Source organism: Macaca mulatta, chromosome 2 (assembly GCF_049350105.2).
Source record: "Macaca mulatta isolate MMU2019108-1 chromosome 2, T2T-MMU8v2.0, whole genome shotgun sequence".
NCBI lineage: Eukaryota > Metazoa > Chordata > Mammalia > Primates > Cercopithecidae > Macaca > Macaca mulatta.
The window spans coordinates 177,914,284-177,928,935 of NC_133407.1; the positions used below are offsets into that span (position 1 = coordinate 177,914,284).

Here is a 14,652-nt window from a genome sequence, read left to right on the forward strand (position 1 = left end):
GCCATGGCACTCCAGCCTGGGCGACAGAGACACCGTCTCAAAAAACAAACAAACAAAACTAATTTTAATGTCTAAATTACAAAGGAATATATCGAGTTCTACAGTAGAAACTGGCTCAGTTTTTTTCTGAGGTAAGCAAATTGAATTTAAATTTTCACTTATTTTGTTTTTACATTCCAAGAGTGATTTATTTTGTAGCTATTCCATGCCATCAACACTTCCATACACAGCACCCTGATGATGGTAAAAAAAAAAAATCCCTAGATAGTTTACAATCTTGTTTATTTTCTTGTATATGTATCTGGAAGTATTTAAATAAAAAGTAATGATCAGTGTTTCTCTTCTAAATTGATAAATGGAAAAGTACAATGTTGTTAAAAATAAGTTAGAAGTTAGAATATGAGGAGTATTCAGGAATTCTAAATGATTCTGTTTATTGTTTTGCTTGAAGGAACCCTAACAAATTGTTTAGTATTGATTTACATTCTGAATTAAATTAAACATAATTTTCTTATGTTTTGCAGCTATATTTTCCGGTTAAGTTGCACTCGTTTGGGACAGTGGGCCATTGGCTATGTGACTGGGGATGGGAATATCTTACAGACCATACCTCATAACAAGCCCTTATTTCAAGCCCTGATCGATGGCAGCAGGGAAGGATTGTAAGTATGAGAAATGGGAGTTGGAGTGCTTATGATTCATGAATTTGAAAAATAAAGATTGCTTTGTGATGGAGAAAATGGATAGCGAGGCTGCTTTTTAATCTTAAGACTGAGAAATAATGGATGTTCCTTAGTTTGTTGTTCATCTCTTTATATAGTCATTTTAAGGTAACCTAATTATTTGAAACTATGTTACAGCAAATACATTTCAACTTCAAATTACATGAATTTTTATCTTTCATATGATAAAAAGTTGGGACTTAAAGGTAGTTTTAAAATGGATGTAAAACTGTTTATATTTTAAATTATTTAGAATAATTGACTTCTTTTTCCTCATATAACCCTTAGATTACTAGTTTCACTTTTTTTTTTCTTTTTTTGAAACGGAGTCTCACTCTGTTGCCAGGCTGGAGTGCAGTGGTACAATCTTGGCACTGCAACCTCGGCCTCCTGGGTTCAAGGGATTCCCCTACCTCAGCCTCCCAAGTAGCTGGGACTACAGGCATGTGCCACTACGCCTGGCTAGTTTTTTGTATTTTAGTAGAGACAGGGTTTCACCATGTTGGCCGGGATGGTCTTGATCTCCTGACCTCATGATCCGCCCGCCTCAGCCTCCCAAAGTGCTGGAATTATAGGCATGAGCCACCGCGCCCGGCCAGTTTCACTTTTTAAAGTTTGATTGTTAGTGCCAGACTTTCTTTTCTCTTTCTTATCTGTTTCTCCCTCCACCCCTTCCTTTTCTTTTCTCTCGTAGATCTTTCCTTCATTCACACTGATAATAACTCCATATTCTAGGACTATGTGTTAATAGCTAAGTTTAGTTTATCTCAGGCTATATTCCTTTTTAAAATTTAAAAATAAATAAGTTCCCCTTTGTTTTTTAAATTAATGAATTCTCCCCACTCCCTCGACACACAAAGTATGGACAATCTATTGGGTCCCTTAATAGTAAATATATCTGGTTCTTCTTTGCTTTATTCACATGTCACTCCCTTTGTCCTCTCCTTGTATTCTCAGTGCACTTGATCATGCTGCTTTTTCTTCCCCTCTGCCTTGCTGGGTAACTTAGAGATGCTCATGATCAAACTCACTGCAGTATGAATTCTGAAACCTAGCAGAAGAAATTCCACCAGAGTTAACAAAGAGGAAATGATTTGAGTTTTACCTTTCTCAAAGTAATTGCAAAACAAAGAAAGAAAGGAAAAAAAGTGATGAGATTTATGCAAAGAAAAAGTAGGAATTTTTAAAAACCTGTGAGCTTTTGGGTGGGACTGGTAGCTTACTCCTGTAATCCCAGCATTTTGGGAGGCTAAGGCAGGAGGATCACTTGAGCTCAGGAGTTCGAGATGAGGCTGGGCAACATGGCAAAACCCTCTCTCTACAAAAAATGCAAAAAAACTAGTTGGGCATGGTGGCGCGTGACTAGTCCCTGCTACTCTGGAGGCTAAGATGGGATAATCACCTGAGCCTGGGAAGTTGAGGCTACAGTGACGACATCGTGTCACTGCACTCCAGCCTGGGCATCAGAGTGAGACCCTATCTGGAAAGAAAAAAAAAAAAAAACCCACACACACGAAACCTTTCAATAAATTAGTTACGTAGTAATTGTATGGCAAGTTATGGTACCAAATGTGTATTTCTCTTTCCTTTTCCTTCTGATTTTCATAAATTTGCTAGTCTTGGTTATTTATACCTTTCTTCTAATGCATCAAAGATTTGTGTATAGATTTTGATTTACAATGATTACAGAGTTTTTTTTTAAGAAAATATACTTTAAAGTTTGAATTTATAAGTAGATGGTAAATGGACAAATCTGTAGAGGGAAAAATTTTGATGTAGCTTGTTTGAGTTATTCCTTCTGTTTTTCAAATGTCATTCAAAGAGTCACAAATTTTAGTATTATAATCAGCGGAGCAAAGCCTTTAAAATCCTGGGCACAGTAACTCTTGAGAGTTACACACACATACACACACACACACACACACGCATCTCCAGAGGGATTTAGCTAGTTGATTTTGAACTTTAATAATATATTAGGATAAAATAGGATTTATAAATTAATTAGATAAGGTTTCTCATAAGATCAGAATAGGATATCATTGCATCCAGCTACCATCCGGGTCCACTGTATTTCCTTATATTAATAGTTAATCCAATATTGTATGACATAGATGAAAGAGATGTTTATTTTGATAACCACCCAACATTCTTTACTCCTTCAATGCCATTGAAAAGCGCTCATCTGCAGTATATCCTGGGTGTACTAAGGACAGAAATAATCAAAAATGATGATTAGCGTACCATAGGAAAGGTTAAAGGTCCTTTTTATACCTTTTTAACCTATCAACAACCTCCTGATAGGTTAAAAAGAACTTTTAACCTTTCCTATGGTACCCTAATCCTCATTTTTGTAACTTTAATTTCTGAATTCTTGCTAGAATTTCTTCATATTATTGAAATGTGATACCTAAAATTTTATATAATATTTTTTTAAATGGCCAATTTTTAGAGTATATTAAAAAGTTGCTTATCTTCTTTGGATTATCATTCCTCATTTAATATTTGTCAAATTTTGTAGCACACCCATAAGGACATTCTAAATTTGTATCATACTCAGATGTAGTAAATTCCTTTTGCTAAATCATAAAAAAATCATCTCACTGATTTGTCCCTTACTATGTCAGAATTATCTGTCCTTTAAGTTCATTTTTCTGGTTTTCCTGGGTAAATTCTAACACTTAACGTGTTTGTAGACACCTCATTCGAGGATAAATATTGTTTATTACTTTAAAGAATAGATTTGTTATAGTTTTACCCTTTTAAATATACATACTATAGTACTATATTCTTACTATTTTATTTAAGAAATTTAGTATAGAAAGATGTTAAACAGAATTAACCATAATTTAATAAACTGATGAAACACAGCAGTGACATTACCACTTTTTAAAATTAAAAATAAGTGTTTACCAACACAGTAAATTTTATTTTTTGATGAATTTTTGAATAACAAGTACAACTTCTGATTTAACACAGCAAGAATGCATTATTACTACAACTTTTAGTTCAGATTTCAGTTTTTCCTGATAATAGAACCTTGTTTCTATCTATAGACCATTTTGTGTTTGTAGTGTTAAGTCAATGAAACATGGAAATGTAGCATTTTCTAATTTTTTAAAATGTGTATGTGCATGTGTATGTGTATTTGCATTTGTGCATATGTGTTTGTGTTAGGGTGAGGGGAAGATGAGAGAAGAGATATGGAAACTGTAGAAACAGGAACACCACAGAAGCGTTTGAATAACTTACAAGAGAACTGTGGCCTTTAATTATATTTTCTTTCCACGTGGTATTAGGCATGGTGTAAAATGATGTGATTAACATTACCTGTGCCTCAGATGAAAGATGTAACAGTTGCAAATAGGTATATCCTCAAAGTGTTTTGGAATAGAACATGATTGATCAGTGAAATATTCTTAGCTTATATAAGAGACATATATTAAAGGTATTTCATTGAAAATGGTTGCTTAGTGGGTTGGGCTATATTCATTATGTATTTCTTATATGAAAATAATTTCTACATTCTAAGTGTCCTAAAAACAACATAATATTTTGGAAATAATGAAGTAATATGTTATCGATATGTTACATAAAAAGGAAACATCCAAATGTATGTTTGAATATAGAAAAAGTTGATTAAATATCCTTAAATGCAATTAAAACTTGTATATTTAAGATAATAAAGTTTCTGTTTAAATTCAGTTATCTTTATCCTGACGGGAGGAGTTATAATCCTGATTTAACTGGATTATGTGAACCTACACCTCATGACCATATAAAAGTTACACAGGTAAGGATAATTTCTAGAAAAGTATAGTTAAATAAGTATCCATAATGCCTTCTAAATAAATAAGACTCTCATACAGTAGTTAAAATCATGCACAAGTATTTAATACAAAATATACTTAAGGAATTAGAAGAGTGTTTAAAGAGAAATTATATTACTTTCTTAGATTTTTTGATACAAATTTATGCTGTTAGAATTCTTGCTTTCCATATAGTATTGGCATTTATATGGGGGAAATAAATCCATGAGCAGGTAGGTGGATGTAAGGAGAGAGCCATAGTTTAGAAAGCTCCCAAAAAAAAGATTAGAATAATCATATGCCTTAGATTTTAGAGTCAAATAGATAATTGAAGCCTGTTGAAGATAACAGTTATGTTTTTCTAAATCCATTGCTAGCAACCTCATAGATTTTGAATGGGAATGTAAGTTGGTAAAACCTTTCTTGAGAGTGATATTCAGTAATTATAAAAATCTAAGTGAAAATATCTTTTCACTTTAGAATCTATATATGTAATAGATCCCATATATATCACTTACACACACACACAAAAACCTGTACAACAGATATTTACTGTAATTTTTTTTCTAAAAGTAAAAAGTTACAAAATACTAAGAAGTTTAGTAATAGATTAAATAGGCTACTATTCTCATACTGTATTGTGTGAAGTCATCAACAGGAGGGAGGTAGCTCTACATACTCACATGGGAACTTCTGCATCTTGTACTATAAAATAATTCCATTTATGTAAAGTACAAGTAGGTAACATTTCATTTGGTAAAGTTACATTATGTATGTTCAACTTCTGTAAGGAAATACATAATTAATTGCTGTATGTGAACATGTGAGTATACTTTTTAAAAGATCAAAAAAAACCACCAAACTGGTAAAAGGATTTAACTGAGGAGGTAACAGGGATTGAGCAATCAGGGAGGGGATGAAGGGAGAATTTGAGTATTTTTTTATTTTACATTCAGTCTGGTTTTAAAATATTTTATATTTGAGACATGTTCATACCTTGTGTAATAAATAATAAAAATCTGAGGGAAAAAAACAAGAGAATTACTGCTTTTTTTAAGATAGTAGATAATGATTTGCCTTATAATTATCCAAGTTTCAGTTCCTGTGGTCTTTACATTACTATGTGAGACATACACGTTGACATTTATATGTACATATTGTACATGTACATTTAATAAGCGATTGCCTTTTTCTTTTCTTTTTTTGAGATGGAGTCTTGCTCTGTCGCCCAGGCTGGAGTGCAGTGGCGCCATCTCGCCTCACTGAAAGCTCTGCCTCCTGGGTTTGCACCGTTCTCCTGACTCAGCCTGAGTAGCTGGGACTACAGGCGCCCGCCACCATGCCCGGCTAATTTTCTGTATTTTTTAGTAGAGATGGAGTTTTACCGTGTTTGCCAGGATGGCCTCGATCTCCCAACCTCGTGATCCGCCTGCCTCAGCCTCCCAAAGTGCTGGGATTACAGGCGTGAGCCATTTTCTTTCATTTTTTTTTTTCTGAGACAGAGTTTTGCTTTTGTTGCCCAGGCTGGAGTGCAGTGGCGCAATCTCGGCTCACCACAACCTCCGCCCTCTGGGTTCAAGCAGTTCTCTTGCCTCAGCCTCCCAAGTAGCTGGCATTACAGGCACCCGCCACCACATCAGCTAATTTTTGAATTTTTAGTAGAGACGGGGTTTCTCTGTGTTGGTCAGGCTGGTCTCGAACCCCTGACCTCAGGTGATCCACCTGCCTCTCTCTCCCAAAGTGCTGGGATTACAGGCGTGAGCCACCGTGCCCGGCTATGATTGCCATTTTAAATTTAATATGTGATTGCCGTTTTAAAAGTTATGTAGTGATCCCGTATTTTCAAATATGTGTGAAAGGGATACGTAGGAAAGACAGTTCCTCTTTATAAAGCCATTAAAAAAATAAACCTTTGGAAGTAATAACATTCCCTTAAATTACTCATACATATTCTTATTGTTTAGGTTGCACTGAGGTCTGTATCTGTGATTTTAGCCTAATGTAATTTTTTTTATAATTGCGTATTTGTCCTTTAGACAGTCATAACCAGTATCAATACTTACCTATTTTTTCAGGGACATCAGCAATTTATAACTTACTTTGAATTACTTTAGTTTTATTTCTTTTCCATTTTTATGCATTCTCTCTTGTCTCTTTCCTTAAGTTCCCCATAAAATTTTTGTATATTCACGCATCATAGTAGACACAGTTTATATGTGTGTACCTACATGTACATGCATATGTATCCACGTGTGTTTATGTGTATATATATTTTTTTCTCACCAGGATTATAGTATATTTTAGTAGGCTGTGGACTAAATATTGTTATTTATTTATCCTACTCAGTGCCAGGCACATTGTAGTCACTTACCGAACTAAAAGTTGCTTTATTTACCCAAATATTGGTTTCATAATTCCTTTTCTTTGTATTCCTAACTTTTTTTTTATATTTTTTTCGAATTTACCAATTTATTTGTATCTTTGTCACAAAGATATTTTCAGTATTTGAATTTTGAAAATTTTACTGTGTCAAATGTTTTGAATTTTGAAAATTTTACTGTCAAATGTTTTAAGCTAAAAGCCTAATCAATCAAGAACACGGCAGTTTTAATAAAATGGTTTTTGGTTACTGATGTGATTTGTTTTCTTGACAGTGTTAGGGAAAGAGTATGCACTTTTTAGTCAGAGACTTCATTTAGAGTTTGAAGCAAACAATTTAAACTTATTAAGCCCCAGGCCTAACTTTTGTTAAGTTCAATATATCTTCTTATGCTTTGGCGATTAAGTGACATAGTAAGTGTGGACCACAGTGCCTGGCATACAGGAAATGCTTGGTAAATATTTGTCACTTTTCTCTTCCCTTCTGGGATTTCTAAAGATAGTGAAACAAAAAATAATGTTTAGCCAGGTATCCTTTTTTTTTTTTTTTTCAATTTGACAGTTAAATTATATGAGCATGTGGCATTTATAAAAAAGATAAAATCATTTTATATTCCTATTTTAAAACCATAGATTTTGTCTTTTGAGTCACCATGACTATTGAAGCAAGTCCTTTCCTAAAGGAACCTTAAATAATATGAATAATTAAGAAGCATATAAGATAGATGATAAAAGTTCAAACCTTTTTAGAATGGATTTTGTAGACCAAATTGTGATTATCAATTCAAAACATGTCTCAGATGGTAACAAAATTCTGAGAAGATCAATTGTGAGATATTTACTGTGTGTCATTTCATTTGGGAAAATTTGATACTAACAATTCATGCTGGAAATACATTAATGCTACTTTCCTTCCCCCTCCCCCAAATTCCAGGAACAATATGAATTATATTGTGAAATGGGCTCCACTTTTCAGCTCTGTAAGATTTGTGCAGAGAATGACAAAGATGTCAAGATTGAGCCTTGTGGGCATTTGATGTGCACCTCTTGCCTTACGGCATGGCAGGTATAATCATTAACAACCTGGATGTCTGTCTTATGTGTCCTACTAGTATTTTTCTTTTCAGTTTTCTTCTTAATGGCTTAGGAAGTAATGCTGATAAGTGCTTTATTTTAAATGATTGTGTAGACATTTTGTATGTTTGAGTTGCTTTATATAATTTGATTTTAACTATCTTATATTTTGTTTCTTTTAAATATGTAACTTAATTTTATTAGTCATCAGTAGTTGTACTTCTATAGTACCATGGATTTCAGGATGTTCACTTGTAGATATTACCAACTAAATATATTTATGCCATTTATTCATAGATTCAGTTTGTAGTAGGTCAGTTTCCAAAGGCAAGTAAATCTTAGTAGATAAATCTTATTTTGATATTTTCAAGCAAACTTCCTTTTCTCCTGAGGAGTTATGGTTCCTGTCTCATATGCTCCGTAGTGCTGAAATTGGAGAATCAAGACAGGAAGTATCTCCAAATACTTACAGTTCCCACAGAAACAGGCATTAAAGTTTCCTATTTACTGAAGCATAATCTCAGGAAAATTGCCTTCCCATTTGTAGCAGGCATTCAATAAATATAAATTGATTTGATGTTTTATAGGAAGGTCTGGAGAATAACTGGTTTTCCCAAGGACATTCTTTTATTTCTTCATCTGTAACGAAGATTGGGGATTTTAAAAATGGATCTTTGGACAGATTTCCAGTTTTGAGTATTTGGAGAAGTCATGGAATATTTTGATCAAGCCATTTTGAAACTGCTGTTTGACATAGTTACGTTGAAGCTAGAAGCATATTTATAGGGTTTAGAAAGCAAATAATTAAATTTTCTAGCCTTTAAAAAAATTTTCAGTGAAGCATGTAGTTGACATTCCTACCCTATTTCTGGGCCCTTTCAGTCCTTGATTTTCTTTGTCCAACCCTGTACCTCTGCATGACTTGAGGAAGGATGGACATTGAGGTTCATGGAAGGGGGCTGACAGACTCGCCTGCCAAGCTCCTTACTTAGTAATAAAATATAATGATTTTCCCATTTTCATAGTCATAAAAGGGCCTGCTGCTTCTTTTGTGAAAAACTTTTTTTTAATGGATGAAGAAAAGAGGAAGAATTAGGAAATGAATTACAGTTGATTTATATTTTCGAAGTCCTTTCTGAATGCCCAGAGATCTTTGCTACCTCAGGAACATTGTTCAAAATCCCTATACTTCTCTCCTTCGATATGAATTTGGCTTCTGTTTTGTTTTAGGTTTTTATTTCCTCTCCCTTATTTCCTTTTATCCCTTCATGATGTTGATGAATTTTGCATATTACAGGGAGATGTTGGAGGAGATCATTCTCAACATAGATACTTGATTTCTATTTAAATTTTGTTAACAGTAATAATTCTGCAAACTTAGCAGTGCCTTTTAAAAACTACATTCAATAAATTTAGATATGTTGGTAGAAGACAAAATTGCAGGTTTATTTCAAATGTGTCAGTAGGAGGTATTATAGAGATAGTGACTTAGTGATAGATTGTCTGTAATTGGACTACTTAGGACTGGTGTACCTGATAATGATTCAGTGTTTCAGGATACATATTAAACTAACAAAGAAAACAAATGGTATTTGTCACCATTCTTTGCCTTCAGTATGGTAGTGTGGTTTTTACAGGTGCATAGAAACTAAAAGCCTTGCATTTCTCCCTGAAGAAAATCAGAATAATAGCCTGATACAAATTCCTAACACTGCCTCCGTGCAAGGCTTCTGTATTTCACCCATTTTTCTCCAGGCTTCAGTCTTAAAACATACACATGCATACATGTTGCAAGACTTCCTATCTGTAACTCAATACTGTGCTTAGTATTTGGGGGTTAAGTTGGTTAAAAGTCAGAAGCTAGGGCTGGCACGGTGGCTCGCGCCTGTAATCCCAGCACTTAGGGAGGCCGAGGCGGGCGGATCACAAGGTCAGGAGATCGAGACCATCCTGGCTAACATGGTGAAACCCTGTCTCTACTAAAAATACAAAAAAATTAGTCGGGCGCGGTGGCGGGCGCCTGTAGTCACAGCTACTTGGGAGGCGGAGGCAGGAGAATGGCGTGAACCTGGGAGGCGGAGCTTGCAGTGAGCAGAGATCGCGCCACTGCACTCCAGCCTGGGGGACAGAGTGAGACTCCGTCTCAAAAAAAAAAGTCAGAAGCTGCTATTAGTTTGACAGAAACATTTGTTTAGTAAAATGTTTTGTTTAAAGCATCATACAAAATAGTTGTTTACTGGCGGGGCATGGCAGCTCACACCTTTAAATCCCAGTACTTTTGGAGGCGGAGGCAGGAAGATCCCTTGAGCCCAGGAGTTCAAGAACAGCCTGGACAACATAGGGAGACCCCATTTCCATAAAAAAATAAAAATAAAAATAAAAACACAACAAACAGTTGTTTATCTTGCAGCCCAGGGTGAGTAGAAAAGTATGGCTGAATATAAAGCAACAAATATTTTATTTATTTTACTTTCTATATACTTCTTAAAAGAAAGTTTATTTATTCTTAGTAAATAAATACTGCCTTCAGTAAGTCCTATCTTAACATTGTCAGTAGATTCCTGGAAACTGCAACTTTGAGCAAAGTGACATACTGTAAGCTGTAGGAACCTTAACTCTTGTTTCTATCAATTAGCCTATGGTAAAATGGATTTCATCATACAATAAGTTGTTTCACTTAAAGTCTCAATTTCCAGTAACTGATTAACAATATTAATTGAGGACTTAACTGTATTTATTTGTTAGGTTTGTGAACTATTTGCAATAGGTCCATTATGTGCAAAAGGGATAGGAATATTTCCCAGTTATCATTCTGTATTATTAATGCTGTGTCCTTTACATCGCCACAACATTTCTGTGTGTTACTGTGCATTCTCCAGATTGGTGTAGTTCCTCTTGCTTGTTGCTTATCAATTCCTTGAATTATTTCATGACTTTTTATATTGACCTAATGACCTTATATGAAGATATATTCAGTAATGTTGGTAAGTTGTTAACATTTACTATTTCTCTTTTTCACTCTGAGCTGCTTCTCAGTTTTGCTTTAGAAATTGAGGAAGTACATAAATGTCAAGCTCTGAAAATTGTGTTTAGCTAAAATGTTTAAAGTTATGTGAGACAGTAATAATAAAGTAGTTTACAAAGTAAAGTAGTAACAAAAATGACACATTCAAAACTATTCAGAAGGCTGAAATAATAACATTTATGTTACTAGACACTAATGTTATTATCTTAATCTGATCATTGAATTTTGCACCTAAATTAATGAAAAATATGCAAACCTTTATTTTCAGTACTATTTTTGAATTCTCCTCACACAAAGCAGCTCATCATTAATAAGCATCCTCCTGATACATTTTGTATATGTCTCTGTAAGCTCTTACCTCATTATGTTCATGTTGTAAATATTTCCATATTTATGTATTTCCTTTCTAGAATGTAGATTACTTTACCTACTTTAGAATCTCTCTCTGCTAGCATGTTATCTGCACATTGGTCATTACTCAGTAAATACTTATAGATTGCATGCTAGGTAATGTAAAAGAAAAGGAAATCTAAAAGTACATTAAATAAAAAGACAGTATTGTAGATTGATTGTGACAAGCTCTTACAATACTTTTCTGAGAAGTATTTATGATCTTTTCAAAGACCTTTTATCATGTTCAGTATCTGAGAGCGAATCCTAGAAATTCTAAGGCTTAGTTCCCTTTGTTCCATTCACTAGCTATTGTGTGATTTCCTTAACTTTTTACCTTGTGATTTTTTCCAACCATTTTTGAACCATGTTATTTTACTTTTATTGTTTGCAGTACTACCAGCACTAACACAGAAGCAATAAGACTGCATTTTTATTGCTTTTTTGCACCAAAAAAATATATATATGCACAGTAATCCCCGGTTCATGTTTTCTCTACCCCTAAAGAAAATTGTTCTTAGGTCAGTAATTCTAAGTTGATATTTCACAGTCTCTGTATCTCAGTGGGATCTTACTGGTCAAAGGAAGTTTCAACTTTTGAACATTTCTACTTTTGGATAATCTAAATATTTTTACATTTAGATATAGGCTTCACATAGTAGTGCTTCCTGCCGACTGGCATATCTGTTTTGGCAGCTTTTGTATTATTGCATGAACAGCAACGTTTGTTGATCATTTAAACGTGTTATTGCAAAATGCCTCTGGTATTTAATAAAAATAAAAGTCTTATAAAGTTAATCTAGTGAAAGCACAGTTGTAAAACAGATATGCTGAAGGTCTCGTATCTGTAATCTCACCTAGCTGCTCGCTTGACTTAACCTAATTGATAGTAAATGTATCAGTAAGAAGAACAAAATTATAGCACACTTCATAGTTGCGCAGAATATTGCCAAAAGTGGTATCTAAGCTTGTAGATACATAGAGAAATGTTCTCAAGGTATGAGGTCTCTGGACTTAAGAGTAAAATAACTTATGTTTCTCTTTTTCTATTTTTTCCTCATTCAAAAATGGTACTTTAAAGACACTTTTTGTTTTATATGATTAAATTTGCAAGCTTAACTGTGTGCAGGAAGAATTTGTTATTTTGCTTCTTCCTCTTACTGGTTTGGTAGAAGCAAACCAAGATTGTTTCAACTATCATTTTCCATTTATTTATTTATTTAGGAAACATTCTTTGAGCAGCTGCAACATCCCATGTTCTGTCCTATGCCCTGAACTAAGAAGAAGTCTGAGACACAATCCTTAGCCTCAAGAAGTTAAAGTTAAAATTAAACCTGAAATTTCTATTGAGGGGCATGATATTAATAATTACTTGAAATGAGTATCCTGTTGTCGTTCAAATTTAATTATGGCTGCTAGACATTTTTTGTTACTTTCTACTACGTTGGTTGGGCATGCTGATATGAAAATGATTTTAAAGGCTGCATGTCTGCCAGGAAGCTATGATAAATCAGTTAGAATCCAATAGGAAATATTAAACCCTGACCATTAATCATACTATGCTCAGCAGTGCGCATTTTTAGCAAGTCATTCTTCACCAACTTTTCCTTCCATCTGAGGCCCTACTTTGGTTTAATTGAAATTCATTAGAGACTTAAATTTTATGTAATTAACAGAAAACTTAAGAAATGCACAGTAGCTGTGTCAGTTGTTACAGGCTGCAAGTGGTTACTCTTTAATTGCTGTCATAATGGCCCATTAGTCATGCCTCTGAAGAGGTGTCAGATGCTTTTTTCTCTTTCTGAAACATCTGTGTTATTTAATAAATTGAATAAGCGAACAGAGTTTGCACAGAATACTAAATAAGTTGAATAATCACCTTTCTAGAGACATTCTTTGAAGTAATGTTACTCTGTGTGCAACACTTCCGTGCTACCCTTGGTAATAAAACTTGGAGAGCTGTCTTTCATGTCCACGTGTTAATGGGATATTAACAAAACGTTAATCATCTCAACCTTGACCATCTTCCTTTGTGAGGCAGCATATTATGCAGCAGGGATTCTGCAGCATTACCATGTAAGGTTAAAAGTTAAGGAATTGTTTTCATTCTGTGCTTATTTCAGGAATCTAGAAAATGGCTTTTGATTTGTAGTTCTTGAAGAGGTCCTTCACATCCCTTGTAAGTTGTATTCCTAGGTATTTTATTCTCTTTGTAGCAGTTGTGAATGGGAGTTCACTCATGATTTGGCTCTCTGTTTGTCTATTATTGGTGCATAGGAATGCTTGTTATTTTTGCACATAGATTTTATATCCTGAGACTTTGCTGAAGCTGCTTATCAGCTTAAAGAGATTTTGGGCTGAGATGATGGGGTTTTCTAAATATACAGAGAGGACATAAAGAAATGGACAAACATTACATGCTCATGGATAGGAAGAATCAGTATCATGAAAATGGCCATAATGCCCAAAGTAATTTATAGATTCAATGCTATCCTCGTCAAACTACCATTGACTCTTCACACACTTAGAAAAACTACTTTAAATTGCATATGGAACCAAAAAAAAAAAAATTCATATAGCCAAGACAATCCTAAGAAAAAAGAAAAAAGCTGGAGGCATCATGCTACGTGACTTCAAACTATACTACAAGGCTACAGTAATCAAAACAGCATGGTACTGGTACCAAAACAGAGATATAGACCAATGGAGCAGAACAGATGCCTCAGAAATAACGCCACACATCTACAACCATCTGATCTTTGATAAACCTGACAACAACAAGCAATATGGAAAGGATTCCCTATTTAATAAATGGTGTTGGAAAAACTGGCTAGCCATATGCAGAAAACTGAAACTGGACCTCTTCCTTACACCTTATACAAAAATTAACTCAAGATGGATTAAAGACTTGAATGTAAGACCTAAAACCATAAAAACCCTAGAAGAAAACGTAAGCAATACCATTCAGGACATAGGCATGGACAAAGACTTCATGACTAAAACACCAAAAGCAATGGCAACAAAAGCCAAAATAGACAAATTGGATCTAATTAAACTAAAGAGCTTCTGTACAGCAAAAGAAACTATCATCAGAGTGAACAGACAACCTACAGAATGGGAGAAAATTTTTGCAATCTATCCATCTGACAAAGGGCTAATATCCAGAATCTACAAGGAACTTAAACACATTTATAAGAAAAAAAAAAATTCAAAAAATGGGCAAAGGATGTGAACAGACACTTCTCAAAAGAAGACA

General features: G+C 34.2%; 1 protein-coding gene across 8 annotated transcripts in view; it reads left to right on the forward strand.

Moving 5' to 3' along the window:
• Nucleotides 1–14,652, forward strand: part of CBLB (Cbl proto-oncogene B) — a 213,841-nt gene that overhangs the window by 126,844 nt on the left and 72,345 nt on the right. For all 8 annotated transcript variants that reach the window (XM_015129774.3, XM_077993983.1, XM_015129772.3 and 5 more), the window contains 3 exons: nucleotides 525–662; nucleotides 4,425–4,512; nucleotides 7,842–7,973. In XM_015129774.3, the coding sequence (XP_014985260.1) occupies nucleotides 525–662; nucleotides 4,425–4,512; nucleotides 7,842–7,973 (358 nt within the window). The remainder of the gene's footprint in view (nucleotides 1–524; nucleotides 663–4,424; nucleotides 4,513–7,841; nucleotides 7,974–14,652) is intronic.